Source organism: Bufo gargarizans, chromosome 9 (genome assembly GCF_014858855.1).
Source record: "Bufo gargarizans isolate SCDJY-AF-19 chromosome 9, ASM1485885v1, whole genome shotgun sequence".
NCBI lineage: Eukaryota > Metazoa > Chordata > Amphibia > Anura > Bufonidae > Bufo > Bufo gargarizans.
The window spans coordinates 171,299,089-171,319,934 of NC_058088.1; the positions used below are offsets into that span (position 1 = coordinate 171,299,089).

Sequence of the window (20,846 nt, forward strand, 5' to 3'; positions counted from 1 at the left end):
GAACTGCCTAGCCTTGTCCGCAAAATGGACAGGAATAGGACATGTTCTGTGATTTGCGGAACAGCTGCACGGATGCAGACTACCCCAGTAGGTGGCATAATCTGGCTACTGTTTGCAGGTTTGTACACTTTTCAAGTTCTCTGCTTGCTGTCAGAGAATGGCTCAACCCCATCAGTGTAAAGCCGTCGAAACTGTCGCTGGTAATAGATGAATGCTGAAATGGATGGTTGAGACAGGAACATCTTTAGGACATGCTGGTGGTTTAGGGACCCCAAATCTGGTGCCGGGTTCCCAGCTTTTTTTTTTGCATAAGACTAGACAATCCCTTCAAGCTTGTTTGGTCAATAGTTGCCTCCCCCTTAGGCTCCATTCACACGTCCGTAACGTGTTTTACGGATCCGCAAAACACGGACTGCGGCAATGTGCGTTCCGCATTTTGCGGACCGCACATTGCCGGTGTTCTGCCGAAAGTCTATAGCGGAAGTCACGTGGTGCGCTGCGCAAGCGTACTTCCGCGAATCATTCCTGCAGCCTCCACTGCAGTAGTTCGCACACGCGCATACTTAAGGGTATAGACTTCTTAAAGTGACAGTCTCTATACCCCCCCCCCCCCCCAGCGCTCATTAATCTACATTAAGCTGTGCTCTGCATTTAGTAAAACTAACTCTATGCCGCCATTGATAGTAAAGAAGGAAATGCATGGTAAAGAAATTGTGGACATGTGAACGGACCCTTACAGTGCTGCTTAACCCCAGATTATAAAAGAGGATCAGCACATTGAAGGGGTTTTCCAGGAGTATGATATCAATGTCCTATCCTCAGCAACACTCCACTGATCAGCTGTTACAGTGAAGGCGGAGTCCACCTTGCAGCTTATCATGCACAGCGCCCTACAGTGGCTGTGTTTGGTACTGCAGCTTGGGCCCGCTCACTTGATCAATGAATGTGACGTCACTGGCCTAGGAAAAGGCTGCAGCGCTCACTAGAGCGCCGCAGCCTCTTCAAACAGCTAATAAGCGGGAGCGGAGGGAGTCGGACCCCCGCCAATCAGATACTGATGACCTATCGTGTTGCTAGGCAATCGATATTAAACTCCTGGAAAACCCCTTTAAATGGCCGAACATCTTTTTCCTGATAACGCCTACCGTAGCCCACACATTTATTTATTTTTATTACTGACAGATCTTGCAGACTGCAATAGGATCCGTAAACAGGAAGAATTCTAAATGTGTAAGCCGTTTTACAAAGACAGTGGAACTAAGAGAGCCCATGCTAAACTTTAGTCAATGGTGGGGGTAAGGAAGAAAATGGGTTACCCCTCTACTTTTCTACATGACTTTAAGGGCCCCCATAGGCATTATGTGTACTGTCAGCCAAACATGCACGTGAAAAGCTCCTGACTCTCCCCCAACAGATGACGTCGGGGGAGAAAAGGATCACGTAAACTGCAATTTTTAAGCCGCAGCCGGAGGTGTATTTCTCTGGTCTCGCCCCTGAACCGATCATGCATGTGCATCGGAGGGTGAGGAGAGATATCGGTCGGCCATAGAATCATTCATCCCATAGCTACTGAAGGTCACTGCCCATACATGCTCTTCTAGCTTAGAAATATATGATGTATATGTGTTTTTCCGATACGATTAGACCTTGCCTCCTCCGACCTCAGGAGGGCTCAGGATAGCCGCAGCCTTGACAGACCCAGCGTCTGTATAAATAGCTATATCTGTCTTCGAGTCCAGGGTAATGTGCCCAGTGTAGGCAATGGGTCACCACCTATCACTGAGAAATGACTAAGACGACTTCTTCACCACTGACATCACTTTTGAGAATTAGTTACTGGATATGGTTACAGATATCGCTTGGATTCGTGGTAGAAAAACAGCTCGTTCTGGCCGCCGCGTCAGCAGCCACACATCCGTCTTCATAAGACTCACACACGTGCAGGTTTCCCACCTCTAGTCCACAAAGCATACAAGACGTAGGTGTGCCTCCCACCGCGCACAATGGAGGCAGCTCATGGGTTAAACCCACCGTGTTCTCCAGCTGTTATAAAACTACAACTCTCAGCGTGCTGGGAGTACTGGTTCCACAAGAGCAGGAGAGGCACAGCTTGGTGATCAATGGGTTAAAGGGCAGTTCCACCTAAAATCCTAAAAATAAAGCAGCAGTAACTAAACACCTTCTTCACATAGCTCCCATCAAAGTAGTCACCCAGCTTTTCTAGACCCCATGAAAGGGCATATACCGGATATTGTGGGTATACATCCCTTTCTCTTAATGGAAGACTCATTTTAAAGGGGTTGTCCACTTTTTACTATTGATGGCCTATCCTCAGAATAGGTCATCAATAACAGATCGGCGGCGGTCCGACGCCCAGCACCCCCGCCGATCGTACAAGCGCTGCCTTCTTTGCTCCATTTATCTGCTCGGCCCAGCAATTTCATTGAGAAGTTTTCGTCCCCATTCACTTCTATGGGACGGCTCTGTAGTATTCACTTGAACAGACAGGAGCCGCCCCGTTGTAAAAAGCGGACAACCCCTGTAGGAGATGGGAGGCAGACATTTTTTCCAACATAAACCTTGCCAATGAATACAACCCCCCCCCCCCCCAAACCTTCATAACCAGTGTCAGCAGTGTGTCTCCCAAAGACAATGCCACCAGCAGAGCTCCTCCTCACGTCACACAGCCATAGAACTGTGTAAAATTACCACTAGAGGGCGCTCACTTGTTCCACTTCCCGGTAGGCCGATGTCCTGGAGGCCACCTGAGCCCTCCTCATGGTCGTCAGCCAGGTAAGTAATGACCTAACGCAACTGTATTACCATCCTGAGGAAAGGAAAGTAGGCAGACAGAACCTGGTGGCTGGGGCCGGGTACCACAGTGGCAGTTTTTGGGAAGGTATTTGGCTCTGTTGGGGTGGTATAATCTGCCACATTATGGTATTGCCGGCCCCGCCTTCTGTCCATTTGGACCCAACTTGGGTCCCTTTTAGCTTTGTTTTTTTCTGCCCCTTAGATATACATAGTTACATAGTATATAAGGCCGAAAAAAATACATTTGTCCATCCAGTTCGGCCTGTTATCCTGCAAGTTGATTCAGTTGATATAGATATCGTAAAATCTCTCCAAAGACCACCCCCTTACCCAGACCAGATTTCAGTCCCTCCAAATATACTGGTCATCGCTGAGAACACCACCCACCTGGAAGACCACTTTTCAATGCAATTATGGGAGGTTGTCTCCAAATATGCATCTAGCTCCATCTAGTGGCAGCTGCTAGCAGCATTTTGCAAAACATTTAATATCTCAGGCAGTATAGGAGAATAGATAAGCATGTCATTCAGGAGCCTGGGGAAAACCGAGTTAAAGTCCCTCTAGGAGAGGCATGGGTGCTCAGGAGTGGTTGCATGAACATGCCATTTTTACTGGTGCATTTTTGGATTTTAGGTGGACATGTTATAACTTACTGTACATGATCAGTGAAGATGGCTAGATCTATAGTGAAACGCTCTGAAACCATCAACATAAGTGTCACATAATATCAACTTCTGTATCCAAAGAGTGATCTCTCACTACATACAAACATCTCCTTTAGATCCTTCCACACTAAAATAGAACAGTCCCTGTGTCCCACTAGGGGGGTGGAAGACATCTCTCCTGGTAAGCAACCTCTGTGCATGAACCTAGATGGATATCCAAAGGTTGTTCTCATTTTTTATTCATGGACATGGTTGCTCTAATGGCGCCTTTGAATTCACATGGATATGACCCCACTAATGCCATGCATTCACCAGCCTGTGCTGAGCCACACACTGGAACTTATAGGTTCTCAATAGCTGTTGACTCACAGATCGGAGAATGCTTCTTTAGCATTACAGAAAAAAAAAAATCCTTGTAATTGACATACAGTATATATATTGGTGCGTATGGTGAATAACAGCACTCCTACAGGTTTGGGGTGGTACTGCAACTGCAATATATAGTACCTTCAATAAATGTAAACTTAAAGAGGGTTGTCTGACCCTCAAGCAAAAATTTATAAAAAAAACGGAATGTGTTTAAAATAAATAAAGAAAACCTATTCACCACCATTGGTGGGAGGTGGGAACTGGATTCCCAGCAGTGAAGAGCTGAGAGTTTTTTCTTTTTTTTTAAACACATTCCAGCCCTCAATTAATTTTGGCTTGAGGTTTGGAAATCCCTTTAAATGTGGTTGCCCATAAACAAAATGAATCACCCATCCACCAGATAAATGTATGATCGCTGGGGATCCGACTGCTAATACAACTCATTGTATGTATTGCAGTTGTAGTACTGCAAACCACCTACTGGAGTGCTGTGGTGCCTCACAGTCTTATTCAAATGTTTGGGCCCTCCTTTACACAACCTGTGCATGGAGGGGATTTCTGCAAAGGTCCAATATGCCTCCACAATCGCATGGCGTATATTATAGAGGCAGAACAGGCAGCTGCTACAGGGCCCCTAGCCAACAGCACGTGGCTACTGCTGCCAATCAATGGGCTCAACAGTCATGTGCTGTACTTACTGGCGTGTGACAGTGGAGGCCAGATTGGCTGCAGCAGTCACATGCAACCGCGGCATGTCATCATAAAATTGAAGAGGCGAGTGGTGTGGGCGGTTTTGTTAATTTATAACATTTGCTGCTCACTTCTTTCTTTGTCTAATACCGGACAACACCTGTCAGCAGGATCAACCCTATTACACCAGGCATATCACTTGGTAAAAGTTTCTTCTACTGATTAAAAGGATACCGGTCTTGAAATAAAACATTTATATTTTATGCAAAAGAAGGCTTCAGTGCCCCTTGGTGCATAAAGAATAAAAGCTTTTTTATTTTATTAGATTATTTTATAAGAACTTTTACAATACAGGTATCATTTTAACCCCTCCCCAACCTGACGATTTTGAGTTTCTTTGCTTTTTACTCCTTGCCTTCCCTGGGCCATAACTTTTAAAATGTTTCCATTCATGTAGCCGTATGGGGGCGTGTTTTTTTAATTCTTATTATTAACTTTCTGTGAGGGCATAGGAAAAGGAGTTTTTACATTATCATTTTTCGCCATTAAAAATATAACTTTATTCTCTAGGTCAGTACAATTACAGCTATACCAAATACATATATATATTTTTTTTCTATGTTTTACTACTTTAGAGCAATAAAACCTCTTTTTTTTTTTTCAAAAGACAAAAATGTTTTTTTGCATCGTCGCATCCAAAACCTATAACTTTTCTTTAACTTTTCTTTCTACAGAGCCGTGTGAGGGCTTGTTTATTGTGGGACGCCTTGTAGTTTTCACTGGTATCATTTTGGGGAACATACTAACTCAGTTTTTATTGCATTTTTTGTGTGGCAAAAAGCAGCAATTCTGGCTCTTTTTTTTGCTTCTTTCACTGTATAGGATAATTGCATACTGCAGGTCGTTACGGACGCAGTGATTATAATGGAAAAGAGCATATTTTTTATTGGAATTTTTTAGACCTTTTTAAACCATTTAATAGTCCCACAAGGGGATTAAAATAGGCGATATTTTGATCGCTTCTAAAATTGCTTGCACTATTCCTATAGTGCAATTAATTTTAATATCAGTGCTATACTGACATTCACCAGCAGGCTGCGTAAGAGAGGCACAGCCTACTGGGAAACGCTGGAGACAGGCTTGGGGTCTTCACTAGGCCTGCCTGCACTGAGATTGGCACCCCGCAATTTCATTTGCAGGGTGCACAAAGAAGACAGAGGGAGTCCGCTCCCTCTGTAACCGCTTACATGTGGCGGACACCATTGCCCACGACAGTCTGGGCCGTTAAAGCAGGAGTGCAGCTCTCATGTGAGAGCCGAGCCCCTGCTCTATGCTAGACTGGCTTGCTGTAAAAAGGTGGTGGCCCAGCCTAAGGCGTACTGGTGGTCGCTAAGGGGTTTATTACAGCGATACCACATTTAAATAGTTTTTCTTTTATTTAATACTCAAAAAATTATAAAAGCTTTAGAAAAAAAATATTTTTTCTTTGCATTGCCATTTAGAGTTTTTTTTTTTCTGTTATGGCGTTCAGCGTACAGGATATGTTTTAATAGTATAGGGATTTTGAGATGCGGCGATGCTAATGAACTTTATTTTTTTTGTTTATTTTTAATATGAGGCGAGGTGGGCGATTTGAATTTTTATATTTTTCAAAGCCTTTTTTTTTAACTTTATTTTATACTAGGGAACTTGAACATGTGATCATCTGATCACTTCTCCAATAGACTGCAATGAATTACCACTGCAGTCTATGGTAGATTCTCTATATTCCTCTCAAGCCCTGCCAGGCAGAGCTCCACAGGGACATAGCTGGGCACAAGGCTGCCACAGTAAACAAACGACTCCATCGATCACAGTACGGTGGAGCCATTCTGTCCCTGGGAGCCCTGGTCTCCTGGAGAAAGCCCACTTAGATGCAATGGTCGCAATTGACCGCGGCATCTGAGGAGGTTAAAAGTCCAAAAGTGGCGTTATTACAGACGTTACCTCTGGGTGTCTGCGGTGTAAAACAGCAGGCACCCAGGGTCTACAGCATCCTCTTAGCTTCTGAGTGGGTGCCACCTTTAAAGACTAGATATATGCCGTCCATGTATATGTACGGCGCATGTCAGAAGGGGTTAGGATCAACCCTACTAGGTAGTATGCCTGGTTTAATATGGTGGATCTTGCTGACAGGCGCTCTTTAACGCCACTTTTATGAAGTCAGTGCTTGATCAGTGATTTCCACAAAGGTGAGGCAAAACCAGGAGCGGGTGAAAAACGCAGAACAGGAGCAAAACTTCCCATTGTACCTTATGTCTGTGTAGCCTCCACTCCTGGTCTTGTCCCGCAGTCACTGATCAAATACTGACTAAACACTGGCCTATGAATGGCTCAATCTCTCTATTGGCTGCAGAAGGGGAAAAACCATGGGTCAAACTGCTCCTTTCTCCTAGAATGGACTTCACGTTGCAAGTAAAAATAGGAAAACATTTCGGAAGCAAGTACACAAAACTGGCGAGGTACACATCTGTGGAGGAGGTTCCGGTGGCAGCCTCCTTTGCAGATTTCGTCAAATAAAAAAAAAAAGTGGTATTTCGTCTGCCAGAGTGTCAGGAACACAACGGACTCCATTATAGTCAATGGCAGTCGGTGTCGTCCGGCACACGCTAGATCTGGCAATTCCTTTAACACAGGAATGCCCAACTTGCGGCGCTCCAGCTGTTGTAAAACCACAACTCCCACCAGGCCCTGCTGTAGGCCGCCTGGGTATGCCAGGAGTTGCAGTCTTGTAACAGCTGGAGGGCCGCAGGCTGAGCATCCCTGCTTTAACAGAAAAATGGAATTTGGCTACAAGTCTGCACCTAGCCTTAGCGGGCTACAGGAAATGTTTGGAGGCTGTGATTTCTGTCCAAGGCGTTATACGTTTGCACCCGTCATTGGCACTAAATCAGAGATATAAGCTGGTGAACAGTAGTGAATATGACAAGGGGTGCCCAAACTTTTGCATTAGACTGTATATCCAGCCTACTCACTTACTTGACATCCCCGATGCACAGTGCAGGTAATATTCCTAATGAACGGATAGGCTACAGTTTAGTTACCATTCATTTAGTTTAGCTCGTCACTGGGATCCAATGATGTAACTGAGGCATAAGGCACAAAGTGTCTTACTCCACAGCGAGGTGATATGTAAAGCTTCATGTGCATGGGTGTCGATCATGTAGACTACAGGACCCTACAGAATACCATCCACACCCCAACTTCAGAACGTAAAAGAACCCAAGTAATAGCAGGCACCGCATCTCTGGATGGTGGCAGATTCTCCTACTGACTGATCTGTACCCACTAACCATTAGTCATATCAAAATCGTATCTGTAGAATGGGGTCCTTTATAGGACAGATGTCCGCCGGACGTGCCAAGACCTCCCGAGCAGCAGACATGTAGCCAGGGTTAGGAGTTAAGCCAGGGGTGCTGCAGGCACTGTGCGGCTGTGGCCCTCTTTTCTGGAATAAACTCCAACATGGGCATCAGAAAGTCCGAAAACTGAGTGGCTTCTTCAAGTGACCACTCGTACTTCTCCACCAGGACCTCGAACAGGCCCCAGTGCTTCAGGTTTTGTATGTGCCGAAGTTCCCCTGTAAGGAAAGTAGAGTTAACTCCCGGCATACTAGAATTATGTTTTCCCATGGAAACGGCTCCATTATTGTCCACTGGTTGTGTCTGGTATTGCAGCTCGGCCACATTTATGTGAATAGGGGCTTCACTGCAATACCAGGACGTGCCATATGGATAAAAATGGTGCCCTTTCTGGAAATAAATAAAGCATCCCCTTCGGTCTATGTTCTCTATCGTCAAGGTAGAAGAAATGGCGTCGAATTTATTTGCACAACAAGCTGTACTTTCTAATGGCGCCATTTAATATTGCACACGATGGAAAAAAATTCTAAATGGGGTAGAAAAAATAAATAAAATAATTTATGGCCTACATTTTTACAGCGTTCCCTATTAAGTAAAAATGTGACTTCATTCTGCAGGTCAGTACAATTAACACACATAGTTTTTCTTGCGTTTTAATAGATTTTTTTCTTTGAATCGCCATATTCTGATCCCCGTACCTTTTTTATATTAAGGTCTACGGAGCTGTGTGAGGGCCCATTTTTACAGGGAGATATGTAACTTTTATTGATACCATTATGGGATTTGTATGACATTTTTGATCACTTTTTAGTCAATCTTTTTTGGTGGGTGACCCAATGAAAAAAAGTCTAATCGGACATTTAGATTTTTTTCCCCGTTACACCGTTTACCATATAGGAGAACAGTATCATATTTTTAAGTGGTTTTGTTGGATTTTGATATTTATGACCTATCCTCAGGATAGGTGATACCAATTATCTTTATTTATTACATATTTTTAAAATGGGGAAAGGGGGTGATTGAATTTTTATATCTTTTAGGGTTTTTTTCATATATTTTTAAAACTTTTTTTCCCACGTGTATTTTTTGACCTGAACATGCGATTGCAGTCTATGGGAGAATCACTAAGTTCAGAAAGCCAGAGGCTGCCACAGCAACCGAACAGTTCCAGCTCAGATGATGTGGTCACAATTGACAATCAGGACATCTCAGAGGTTAAAAATTCTGTGACTGGTGTTATGACAGGCACTCGGAGGCTATGATGTAGGTTTTAGGAAAGGGTTAAAAATTAAGCAGTAGTAGTAGTAAATTTATAGGTGGTCTAGCTACCTGGTCCCTGTCATTTTGTTCCATTTATGAGCCCCGAATAGCAGCCAGTTGTGTGTCCGTCACTTACCTCTTCTTGTGAAGTACTCTCGGGAGTAACGGCCTGACAGTGCAAAATGTGGGGGGATGTCTCCCAGAAGCTCAATGATGTGTGCTATGTGATCTGGAACAAGACAGAAGTGACAATTAGATAAAAATTGCAGTTATTTTCAGTTGCATTTAGTGTCACCATATTCTGCAGCGCCATACACAGACTGTACGTCTTCAATGGGGCTCATTCCCAATCTCAGACACGCACACTATGGGCACTTTCAAAAGAGCCAATGATCGGGAACAAACCATGCTTGTTCACTGCCCCACATGTGCCCGTCTCAATTTACATAGGACTGCTGTGTTTGGCTTTGCTCAGATCTCCTCGGAGACGTAAGCAGAGCGGTGTGCACACTCTACATGGCTAACCCAACTTCTCAGAGAAGAGCCAAGCAGAGCCAAACAGCTGAAAGCTTCTGCCTCTTTAAAGGGGTTGTCTTACTTCAGCAAAAGGCATTTATCATGTAGAGGAAGTTAATACAAGGCACTTACTAATGTACTGTGATTGTCCATATTGCTTACTTTGCTGGCTGGATTCATTTTTCCATCACATTATACACTGCTCGTTTCCATGGTTACTGACCACCCTGCAATCCATCAGTGGTGGTCATGTTTGCACAATATAGGAAAACACTAGCCTATGTGCGCTCACACAGTCCCGGCCACCAGAGAGGCTTAAGCTTTTTCTTACAGTGTGCAAGCACGACCACCGTAGATGGATTGCAGGGTGGTCGTAACCATGAAAATTAAAAGTGTATAATGTGATGGAAAAAAGAATCCAGCCAGCAAAGGAAGCAATATAGATAATAGACAATACATTAGTAAGTGCCTAGTATTCACTTAGGCTACTTTCACACTTGCGTTTGGTGTGGATCCATCATGCATCTGCACAGACTGATCCGTTCAGATAATACAACCACATGCATCCATTCAGAACGGATCTGCTTGTATTATCTTTAACAAAGCCAAGACGGATCCGTCTTGAACACCACTGAAAGTCAATGGAGGACGGATCCGTTTTCTATTGTGCCAGATTGTGTCAGTGAAAACGGATCCGTCCCCATTGACTTACATTGTGTGTCAGGATGGATCCGTTTGGCTCAGTTTTGTCAGACGGACACCAAAATGCTGCAGGCAGCCTCCAGAGCGGAATGGAGAGTGAACAGAGGCAAACTGATGTATTCTGAGCGGATGCTTTTCCATTCAGAATGCATTAGGGCAAAACTGATCAGTTTTGGACCGCTTGTGAGAGCCCTGAACGGATCTCACAAACGGAAAGCCAAAACGCCAGTGTGAAAGTAGCCTAACTGAAGTGAGACAACCCCTTTAAGTGATTGGTGGGGTTCTCAACACCTAGACCATCACCAATTAAAACCACTGACATGTCTCTGGGACATGCCAAAGGTTTTCTGAAACCGGAGGCGCACTTTAAATAAAATGGTAATCAAACCATGAATCGGAAGTATACTGAATGATACAACTGCCTTCTAACAAAATCTACACGACAATTTTGGAGGAAGGAGACAAGAAAATCTGTTCTAAAATATCTATAAATGAGCATGTTGTCATTGCTGTTGGGGTCCAATATTTCAGGGTTGTCTTAGGGCTAGGGCTGAAACGATTACTCGATTTAATCGAGTAATTCGACACAAAATAATCCTCGATGCAAATTTTTTGCATCGAGGATTCGTTTGTGTCATGTGACCATGGAGCGGGAGTGAAGCGCTTGCTATTGCTCACCGCTCCGTGGTCACCCGCCGGCCCGCAACACGCTGTACTGGATCCTGACACATCGTCAGGTCATAGTGCACGTAAGCGCGCACTATGACCCGACGCTGTGTGCCGAGTGGCTGGCAGCGGAGGAGGCGGGGCGCGAGTGGCGGTACAGATTAGAACTGCTGGCTGCTGGTTATCGGCGGAAGGCTGGTAAGTGGCTGCATGTGTGGAGGGGCACTGTGTGATTAGTGCTCACCATGTGTGTCCCAGCACGGAGAACCCCTATGATAACACGTTTACCACCGTACTCCTGTAGTCTGTTCCCACAGAGGAGCAGACTACCAGAGTACACTGTATGCTGGAAACCCGCCGGATCCCATTGTAGTGAACAGGAGATGTGAATCTAGCCTTACTCACTCTCACAATCTCCCCACCTCTGCTGTTCTTAAAGGGAACCTGTCATCTGGATTTTGGGTATAGAGATGAGGACATGGGTTGCTAGATGGCCGCTAGCACATCCGCAGTACCCAGTCCCCATAGCTCTGTGTGCTTTTATTGTGTATAAAAACCGATTTGATACATATGCAAATTAACCTGAGATGAGTGAGAGCTTGAAAATATGACTCTTCTCTGGTCACACAAGTAAGATATGACTCTTTTATGTTAATTTGCATACATATCAAATCGTTTTTGTAACACAATAAAAGCACACAGAGCTATGGGGACTGGGTATTGCAGATGTGCTAGCGGCCATCTAGCAACCCATGTCCTCAGCTCTATACCCAAAATCCTGGTGACAGGTTCCCTTTAAGCTTCGGTCCCATCTGGTCCCTAGTCCCAGCTCAACATACAGGAAATTCCCACTCAGGCAATCACTGGCTAAGGCGGTCCACGGTTGCGTCGCTGTGTGTCAAGCCAGAACCAGGAAGTGGAGAGCAGCGGGCACCAGAACAGCAGTGTCTGGGAATTGGTGAAGGCGAGCAATGCTTATTTTTCGATTCTAGCCTATGGTATTCTGGAACTTTTTTTTTCTCCCCCTAGAAAACACCTTTTTTTAAAATTTTATTTCTTGGGTTTATAGATACTGTATGCCTCTTATATAGCAACACAACTTCACACTGCTAGACACCAAAGCATACAATTTGTAACAGACCACCGCTTATCATGTGCTTTTTTAATTTTGTTTTCTTCTCATGTGACAGCGGGAATGTTGGGTGGAGCATGGACTTCTAGTTAGAGCTGTGTCACCTGTGCCGGAATGGCCAGAGGATGATAGGGGTAGTAGTGCTTACTGGCCTTGTTTAGAGGGGCTGATGATTGGCAGCATAGGGTGTTAGAGCACCCCCTGTCGTTAGTGGCTGGTTCAGCGTGGTTTGGGTTTTGTTTCCTTTTAGTTTCTGATGTGGGTATATCCCTGCACCATGACATCACCGTGCGCACTATCCCTGCACTGTGACATCACCGTGCGCACTATCCCTGCACTGTGACATCACCGTGCGCACTATCCCTGCACTGTGACATCACCGTGCGCACTATCCCTGCACTGTGACATCACCGTGCGCACTATCCCTGCACTGTGACATCACCGTGCGCACTATCCCTGCACTGTGACATCACCGTGCGCACTATCCCTGCACTGTGACATCACCGTGCGCACTATCCCTGCACTGTGACATCACCGTGCGCACTATCCCTGCACTGTGACATCACCGTGCGCACTATCCCTGCACTGTGACATCACCGAGCGCACTATCCCTGCACTGTGACATCACCGTGCGCACTATCCCTGCACTGTGACATCACCGTGCGCACTATCCCTGCACTGTGACATCACCGTGCGCACTATCCCTGCACTGTGACATCACCGAGCACACTATCCCTGCACTGTGACATCACCGAGCACACTATCCCTGCACTGTGACATCACCGTGCGCACTATCCCTGCACTGTGACATCACTGTGCGCACTATCCCTGCACTGTGACATCACCGTGCGCACTATCCCTGCACTGTGACATCACCGTGCGCACTATCCCTGCACTGTGACATCACCGTGCGCACTATCCCTGCACTGTGACATCACCGTGCGCACTATCCCTGCACTGTGACATCACCGTGCGCACTATCCCTGCACTGTGACATCACCGTGCGCACTATCGCTGCACTGTGACATCACCGTGCGCACTATCCCTGCACTGTGACATCACTGTGCGCACTATCCCTGCACTGTGACATCACTGTGTGCACTATCCCTGCTGAGCTGATGGCACAAGGGGAGAGAGCTGATGGCACTGGGGGAGAATGAAGGGTGTTGGGGACTGATGGCAGGGGGTCTGGGGAGTTTTTATAAAGGAAAACAGTCTATTAATTCATTTTTTCTTATTAGAATACTCGATTAATCGTAAAAAATAATCGATAGAATACTCGATTTCTAAAATAATCGTTTACTGCAGCCCTACTTAGGGCCCTTTACATGGATCAATGCTTGGGGCAATTATCAGGAAGGAGTATTCCTAGGAACTCTCGTTCCCAATGATTGTCCTGTGTGAAGGTGAAGGTGAAAGTACCGTTGATGCTGCCACCGAAATCATCATCTCTGGGCAGCAGATCGTGCAGTCTATACAGCAGCATCTACTGCCTGAACACACAGATTCTCTATGGGGATGAGCCGTTCCTCATCCCAATACAGAGATGATTGCTGCATGGAAATGCAACTCACTTCCTCCCAATTATCAGAAATGAAAGGTTCGACCAGTGTAAAGTGGCCATAACTACACTGATCCCATCAATGTCAATGGGCAATTTATAAAATTCTCCAGCATTCTTAAAGGGCATCTGTCAGCAGTTTTGTCCCTATGACACTGGCTGACCTGTTACATGTGCACTTGGCAGCTGAAGACATCTGTGTTGGTCCCATGTTCATATGTGCCCGCATTGCTGAGTTTTAATATATGCAAATGAGCCTCTAGGAGCAACGGGGGCGTTACCATTACACCTAGAGGCTCTGCTCTCTCTGCAACTGCAGTGCCCTCTGCACTTTGATTGACAGGACCGGGCAGTGAAAACATCATCACGCCTGGATCTGACTTCACCTAAAGTGGAGAGGGCGCGGCAGTTGCAGAAAGAGCGGAGCCACTAGGTGTAATGGTAACGCCCCCGTTGCTCCTAGAGGCTCATTTTCATATATTAAAACATCATATTTCTCAGCAATGCGGGCACATAGGAACATGGGACCAACACAGATGTCTTCAGCTGCCAAGAGCACATGTAACAGGTCAGCCAGTGTCATAGGTGCAAAACTGCTGACAGATGCCCTTTACAATGGCTCTAAATGAAAAACATCATCGGAAAACATTCCTAGATACAAGTGCATAGGGCGAGTAGTAGCATACCTTCATCACGTGTGTAATCTTCCCCTGAATGAGGCTCAAAGAGGTAATCTCCTGTCGCCAGCTCAAAGGCCTATGGGAGGAATACATGACAGTGGCCAAGGTGAGTAATATACATCAGTTATTGCATTTTGAGTCCGAGACCAGCAGATAATGGAAACAAGCGTTCAAGCAGATCCTGAACAAGCAGGGAATGCATGGAGATTCCAACTCTGAAGCCAGAATAATTGTGAATGTTCCTTCAGGGCTCTCCTGTGTACTTTAAATAATATCGTACTGATCTTGTCATTACTAATATTATATTGCCAACCATCTTGAGAACCACCTAAAATTTAAAGCTCCCGGCCATAACCTACCATACAAGCAGTGCTCCAAATATCAGCAGGGGTTCCATATCCGCCACCAATTAAAACCTCCAAGGCACGATACTGCCGCGTCTGAATGTCGTCAGTGAAGTGTTTGTGCTGCAGAAAGACAACAACACTGCCCTAGTCACCTACACAAGCAATACCTGTGACCTAGTGACGCCATATACACAAGCGGTATACTCACCACCCAGCAGGCATTGCCCAAGTCTGCAAGTTTCACCGATATGTTGTCTGCATTTTGTGGGTCCAGAGGGTTAACCAGGAAATCTGCAGCTTTGATGGACACTGTAAATGTAGGGAAGGAATATATTTTTTTGTTCCTATTTCTCATTTCTGCAGTAAGTCAAGGCGCCGTTGTGTCTGTGCTGGACTTACAGTTTGGGGACAGAAGGCTTCCTCTTTCCCGTCCTCCAGAGAACCCAGATATGGCGGACCCTGAGGTGGCGGAGAATGCAGAGCTGGAGAAGCCAGAGGTGTGGGTATCTGGACTGATGCCCCGAGGACCACTGTTGTACCCATTGCAGTTCTCATACGTGCCGGAGGACTGCGGACTTTGGGCGAGATAAGTGGTGCCTCCGCTTCCCAAGGAGGAGTCTGCACCTTCACTGTCGCCAGGGACGGATGGGATAGGATCTGATAAGGAAATATCAGAAAAATCTCTATACATACTTCAGATACACAGTCATTATAGCCACCGTATCTACATACACGTATACAGTAAACTGTATTTTATCTGCCTCCAATCTGGTCTGGTAGATAGAAAGATATTCTGGATCACTGGATGGTCTGACAATCCGGCACAGGTTTATATACTTTTCAATAACAGTCCAATAATACAGGATATTTGATCATGTATTCCTAATAGGGAAACCTGCTTCCAAACCCCTCTGAGAACAAAAGGACCGCCATGCTGACATCAAACCATCAAACAATCTAATCCCCCCCCCCCCCCTCCTATGGCTAATATTCATCTATAGCAGGAATCAGCAACCTTCGGCACTCCCGCTGCTGTGAAACTACAACTCCTAGCATGCACACCTAAACAGCGGTTCTTGTAACTTCCATAGAAGTGAAAAGAGGATTCTGGGAGTTGTAGTTTCAGAACAGCTGGAGTGACGGAGGTTGCTGATCCCCTATCTAAAGTGTATGGCCACCGTTAAAGGTCAGGTCATCAATATCTGATTGTTAGGGGTCCGACTCCTGGCACTCCCACATATCAGCTTGGTGAGACATTCATCAGTCACGTGTCCGAGGTGCAGCTCAGTCCCATTTAAAGGGGTTGTACAAGAATGGGGGAAATTTTGGCAACCCCTTCCTACTTGGCCGGACCTGTTTCCCAGAGCTGGCTCCCCACTTCTTCTCCTCCTGACCTGCGATGCTCCGCCGGGCTCCCTTGCTGTAAACATCTGGTTGGACATGGCCGCAGCCAATTACTGGCTCTGGCAGTGACCAGCTCTTCTTATGTCGTGACAAATGGTCACATGACGCAAGGGGATCCAGTCCCGCGCCATGGCAAATGATTGGCTGCAGCGATGTTAATGGCGAGGGAGCCCAGCAGGCCTGGAGGAGCAGCAGTGGGGAGTCAGCGCCAGGAAGCAGGTAAGTAAACTTCCCTTTTCCAGGTCCAACCAAGTGGGGGGGGGGATTTGCCAAACCCTCCCCTACCCATTCTTGCACAACCCCTTTAAGTTAAATGGATATAGGCTAAACAAGCCCAATACACTTGGTTCCTAGGATTGGGGGTGAAAACCAGCACTCGGAGAAGGACCCCCCTTTTCAGTTTGGTCATTGTACCGGCTCATATAGTATAATGGTGTCAGAGCAGATACTCACTCTCCCTGTTGTCAGCAGCCTCATGGCTTGTTTGGGAGCCCCACGACTGCTCATTCTGCGGACACTGGTCTGGGATAGGCGTGCCTAAACAGCCGTTGCCAGAGCCTAGCTCCTCCATGTTGTGGATGTCCCTCAGTCTCTCCTCCAGAAGCTTCTGCTGACGCTTTTGTTGCCTTTTTAACTTCTTCTTCTTGTTTTTAGAGACTTTTCCATTCTAAGGTAACAAAAAGGAGAAAAAGCAATCAAGTTGAATAAAAGCAACCCATACTTTGCCTTAAAGGAGTCGTCTCATCTTAGACATTGGTGGCATATTGCTAGGATGGTGGGCCTCGAACCTACCTCTAGAAGGGGCCCACGAAAGTGAAGGAGATCTACCTGCTCTCCATTCAGTTCTATGGGAGTTCCGAAAATAGCCAAGCAGAAATGAATGGAGGGCAGTCGCGCATATGTTCTCTTCGGGGGTCCCGTTCTAGAGACAGTAGTCTGCTACCTGAGGTGGGACCCGCACCTATCTGACACTGTGGCATATCCCAGCGATATGCCACCAATGTCCAAAACGACGCACCCCTTCAAAGGGGATTTCATCAGGACAACCCTTTTAATGAAGCAGCGCCCCCTGGTGGTAAGACAGGCAATCAGCTGGAGAAGCTGTCAGGGCCCAGAAGAAATGTAGTATTATATGGTACCCACTGAAGTCAAGGGCCCGACATGTAATATACAGTCATCTAGAGTGAAAGGTGCTAGAGGGGGTCCTGAATGTTAGCGCCCCCCCCAAAGTCAACAATATTATTCCCAATAGTACAATCCCTTTAATATCAGAGTAAAATACTGAAGCCAAGAAAACCAGAGAATGATACAATATAGAGATGCAGGAGTAAATATTCCATTAATCCGGCATCCAATAGTCCATTACATTATTATGGCGTCCAAACAGATTGTCGCTCATCAATACCGTACTACCGTAAAATCCCTAGGATTAATTCGGTACTGTAATAATGAATCATATACATGCACAGGTCATGCCGGATTAAAGGAATGTCAAGTACAGAGCGGCCACGCACAGCAAACAACAACAACTCACAGGCTGAACATCCTTTTTATGAACATTTTTCTAAATAACGTCTCTGTTGTTTTGCTGCTATAGACATGGAGGTGTCACGTCCTTGAGGCGAGCTCTCACTGGGGGGGATCACAGTTACAGCACTTCTATGACAGCCATCAAAAACATAACTAATGTTAAGCCACATATACAGTACCTATGGTCTACCACAAGGGGGAGCTTTATAAAGGAGATTGCTAGGTTCTTTTTCGTCCCATATTTTTACATTTGCATAGATTTCTCACTTTCCGAGTGTGTAAATAGCGATAGTTTTTTTTCCAGGGGCATAAGACACCATTAAAAATACATTACAACTATGAAGGGGCCACAGAGGGCATTACTACTTTGAAGGGGGCACAATGGGCATTACTACCGTGAAGGGGCCACAGAGGGCATTACTACTGTGAAGGGGGCACAGAGGGCATTACTACCGTGAAGGGGGCACAGAGGGCATTACTACCGTGAAGGGGGCACAGAGGGCATTACTACCGTGAAGGGGGCACAGTGAGGGCATAACTACTCTGAAGGGGGCACAATGGGCATTACTACGGTGAAGGGGGCACAGTGAGGGCATAACTACTCTGAAGGGGGCAGTGAGGGCATAACTACTCTGAAGGGGGCACAGTGAGGGCATAACTACTCTGAAGGGGGCACAGTGAGGGCATAACTACTCTGAAGGGGGCACAATGAGGGCATAACTACTCTGAAGGGGGCACAGTGAGGGCATAACTACTCTGAAGGGGGCACAGTGAGGGCATTACAACTGTGAATGGGGCACAGATAGAGCATTACTACTGTGAAAGGGGCACAATGAGGGCTTAAGAACTGTGAAGGGGGCACAATGAAGGGATAAGTACTTTAAGAGGGCACAATGTGGGCATAACTACTGTGAATGTTGTACAATGTGGGCATAAATACTGCGAGGGGGCACAGTGTGGGCATAACTACCGTGAGGGAGAACATATCCAGACAAAACTACTGTGAAGGTTGTACAATGAGGGCAATACTACTGTGAGGGTGTAGAATTGTTTTTGAAGTATAGGGGGGGGGGGGGAGAATATACCACCAATGTCACATAGGAGCGGGTCCCACCTCTGGTACCCACTCCTATGTCCAGAACGGGCCCCCTAAAATGAAAGAGAGCACACTGCACAAGTGCGACCACCTCCGTTCACTGCTATGGGAGTTCCGAAAATAGACCAGCTATTCCTGGCAGCCCCATACTGGTGAATGGAGAGGCGGCTGTGCATGCGCAGGCTTGCCCCCCATTTACTACTATGCACGCTCGCTCGTATATTTTTGAAACTTCCATAGAAGTGAATGGAGAGCACAACAAGCGTGCATTGTTCGCTCTCTGGAGATCGGAGCGGGTCCCACCTAGTGATATACCACCAATGTCCGAGAGGGATATAATCCTCTAAACCAGGGGTTAGCAACCTCTGGCACTCCAGCTGTTGTGAAACTACAACTCCCAGCATGCTCCATTCACTTCTAGGGGAGTTCCAAGAACAGCAAAGCAAGTGTGCATGCTGGGAGTCGTAGTTTCACCACAGCTGGAGTGCCGAACGTTGCTGGTCCCTGCTCTAAGCCTAGCCCACTGAATAACCGGAGCAGTACACAATCAGAGCAGCTACTTGTCCATAAAAAGGTTGTCCAGTCTGCGCTGAACTCAAGCAACCTCCTCCGAGGCTCATAGCAGGCACTTACCAAGTTGTGATGTGCAGGAGGCGCAGAGCTGACTGATTATACCCAGCGGATAGGACAGGAGAGCAGAAAGGAGCAGGATTGAAGGAGACACAAAGAGAGACAGCCTTAGCCCACAGTGCTCAGGAGAATGGCGCTTAATACCTTGGTACCAGGGAAAACGAGAAAGAAAACAGCAGCAGCCAGCCTGTGCGGGAGGAGCATAGACCAGATACGCAGCAGGCTCTGTGCAGTCAGTACAGGGGTTTACCAGGGATGAGATGGAAAGAGAAGCTTTGTCTTTGGAGTCACCGCAGAAAAAATAATAGGGAAGGGGTTGTAGGCTTTGTACGTACATTTCAGTAATGGCACAAGAACCTGCTAAATGGCCCCCAGGTTTACCATAGTCAGCATGGGGGTGCTCCCCGATGCCCATGGGTGGCAGTGTCAATAGGCACCAAGCTCAATAGCCTTTCCACAACGGGAGCGTTCAGCAAAAACGTAGATACAGGACATCCAGGGAAACAATGGACGTCCTGTATGCAGGGGTGGACTGGCCGTAAACATTACAAGGAATTTTCCTGGTGGGCTGATGCCCATAGAACCACCAGAGCCGCTGGGTACATAATACTGGGGGCACTAAAGGGGTCATTATTAGAGGAACTCCAGGCAGTATGCTAAAGGTTGGTCTGGCACTGAATCCTACACACAGCATTTTTTGTCCAGACGACAAAATAGAATGGGCTTCTATTACAGTGAATGGGCATCCGGCAGTGCACGGCTATGCCGGATACGGTGAACTCTGGTAGTCTGTTCCTCTGCCAGAGTTCACAGCGCATATATGAACGCGGCCTAAGCCCCATGCTCCACATCTTAATTAGAGGAGGAGGAGGACAGATCGTAGCAGATATTGATGGCCACCACAGAAGGACAGCTTCTGCGGAGGTATTCTGTGCTGCACTATGGTGTTATTATTGTATTATATATTGGACCAGCCTTCTGTCAGTTTGGACCCACATACAACCTCTTTTAGTTTTTTTTCCAGGGTTACTTTAAGTTCTTAGTCCGCCCCTGCCTTTATCTGCACTTGGGTTGAATACTTACAGTTCATGCGCAGTAGAAGACACAGGCGCCATCTTAGTAAGGCAACAGACAATGGCACATCCCTATGCATAGGTGGGCAACTCCATGCGAGATAATGTAAGCCCGGAGGCGATTTATAGCAGGTTTTATGCCATTACACACATGTGTATAGTATCACTGACATTTATGGAGAAAGCAAAGAACCCCTTTAAACAGAACTGCTGTTTATGGTAGCCTGTGAATGGATGCCAAACTACAGGCTGGCATAAAACATCTCCTCACCAGTAATTACTGGAATGCTCCCATGGGCTGGGGGGGAAA

The 20,846-nt window shown here is 46.4% G+C and overlaps 1 protein-coding gene across 1 annotated transcript in view; it reads right to left on the reverse strand.

The window, feature by feature from the left end:
- Positions 1-594: 594 nt before the first annotated feature.
- SRPK3 (SRSF protein kinase 3) overlaps positions 595-20,846 on the reverse strand; it is a 39,901-nt gene continuing 19,649 nt past the window's right edge. The window contains exons 9-16 of the mRNA XM_044305173.1: positions 19,467-19,498; positions 16,661-16,874; positions 15,203-15,460; positions 15,012-15,112; positions 14,816-14,923; positions 14,463-14,532; positions 9,336-9,428; positions 595-8,157 (exon numbers count right to left, since the gene is read on the reverse strand). Of these exons, the coding sequence (XP_044161108.1) occupies positions 7,973-8,157; positions 9,336-9,428; positions 14,463-14,532; positions 14,816-14,923; positions 15,012-15,112; positions 15,203-15,460; positions 16,661-16,874; positions 19,467-19,498 (1,061 nt within the window). The 3' untranslated portion in view covers positions 595-7,972. The remainder of the gene's footprint in view (positions 8,158-9,335; positions 9,429-14,462; positions 14,533-14,815; positions 14,924-15,011; positions 15,113-15,202; positions 15,461-16,660; positions 16,875-19,466; positions 19,499-20,846) is intronic.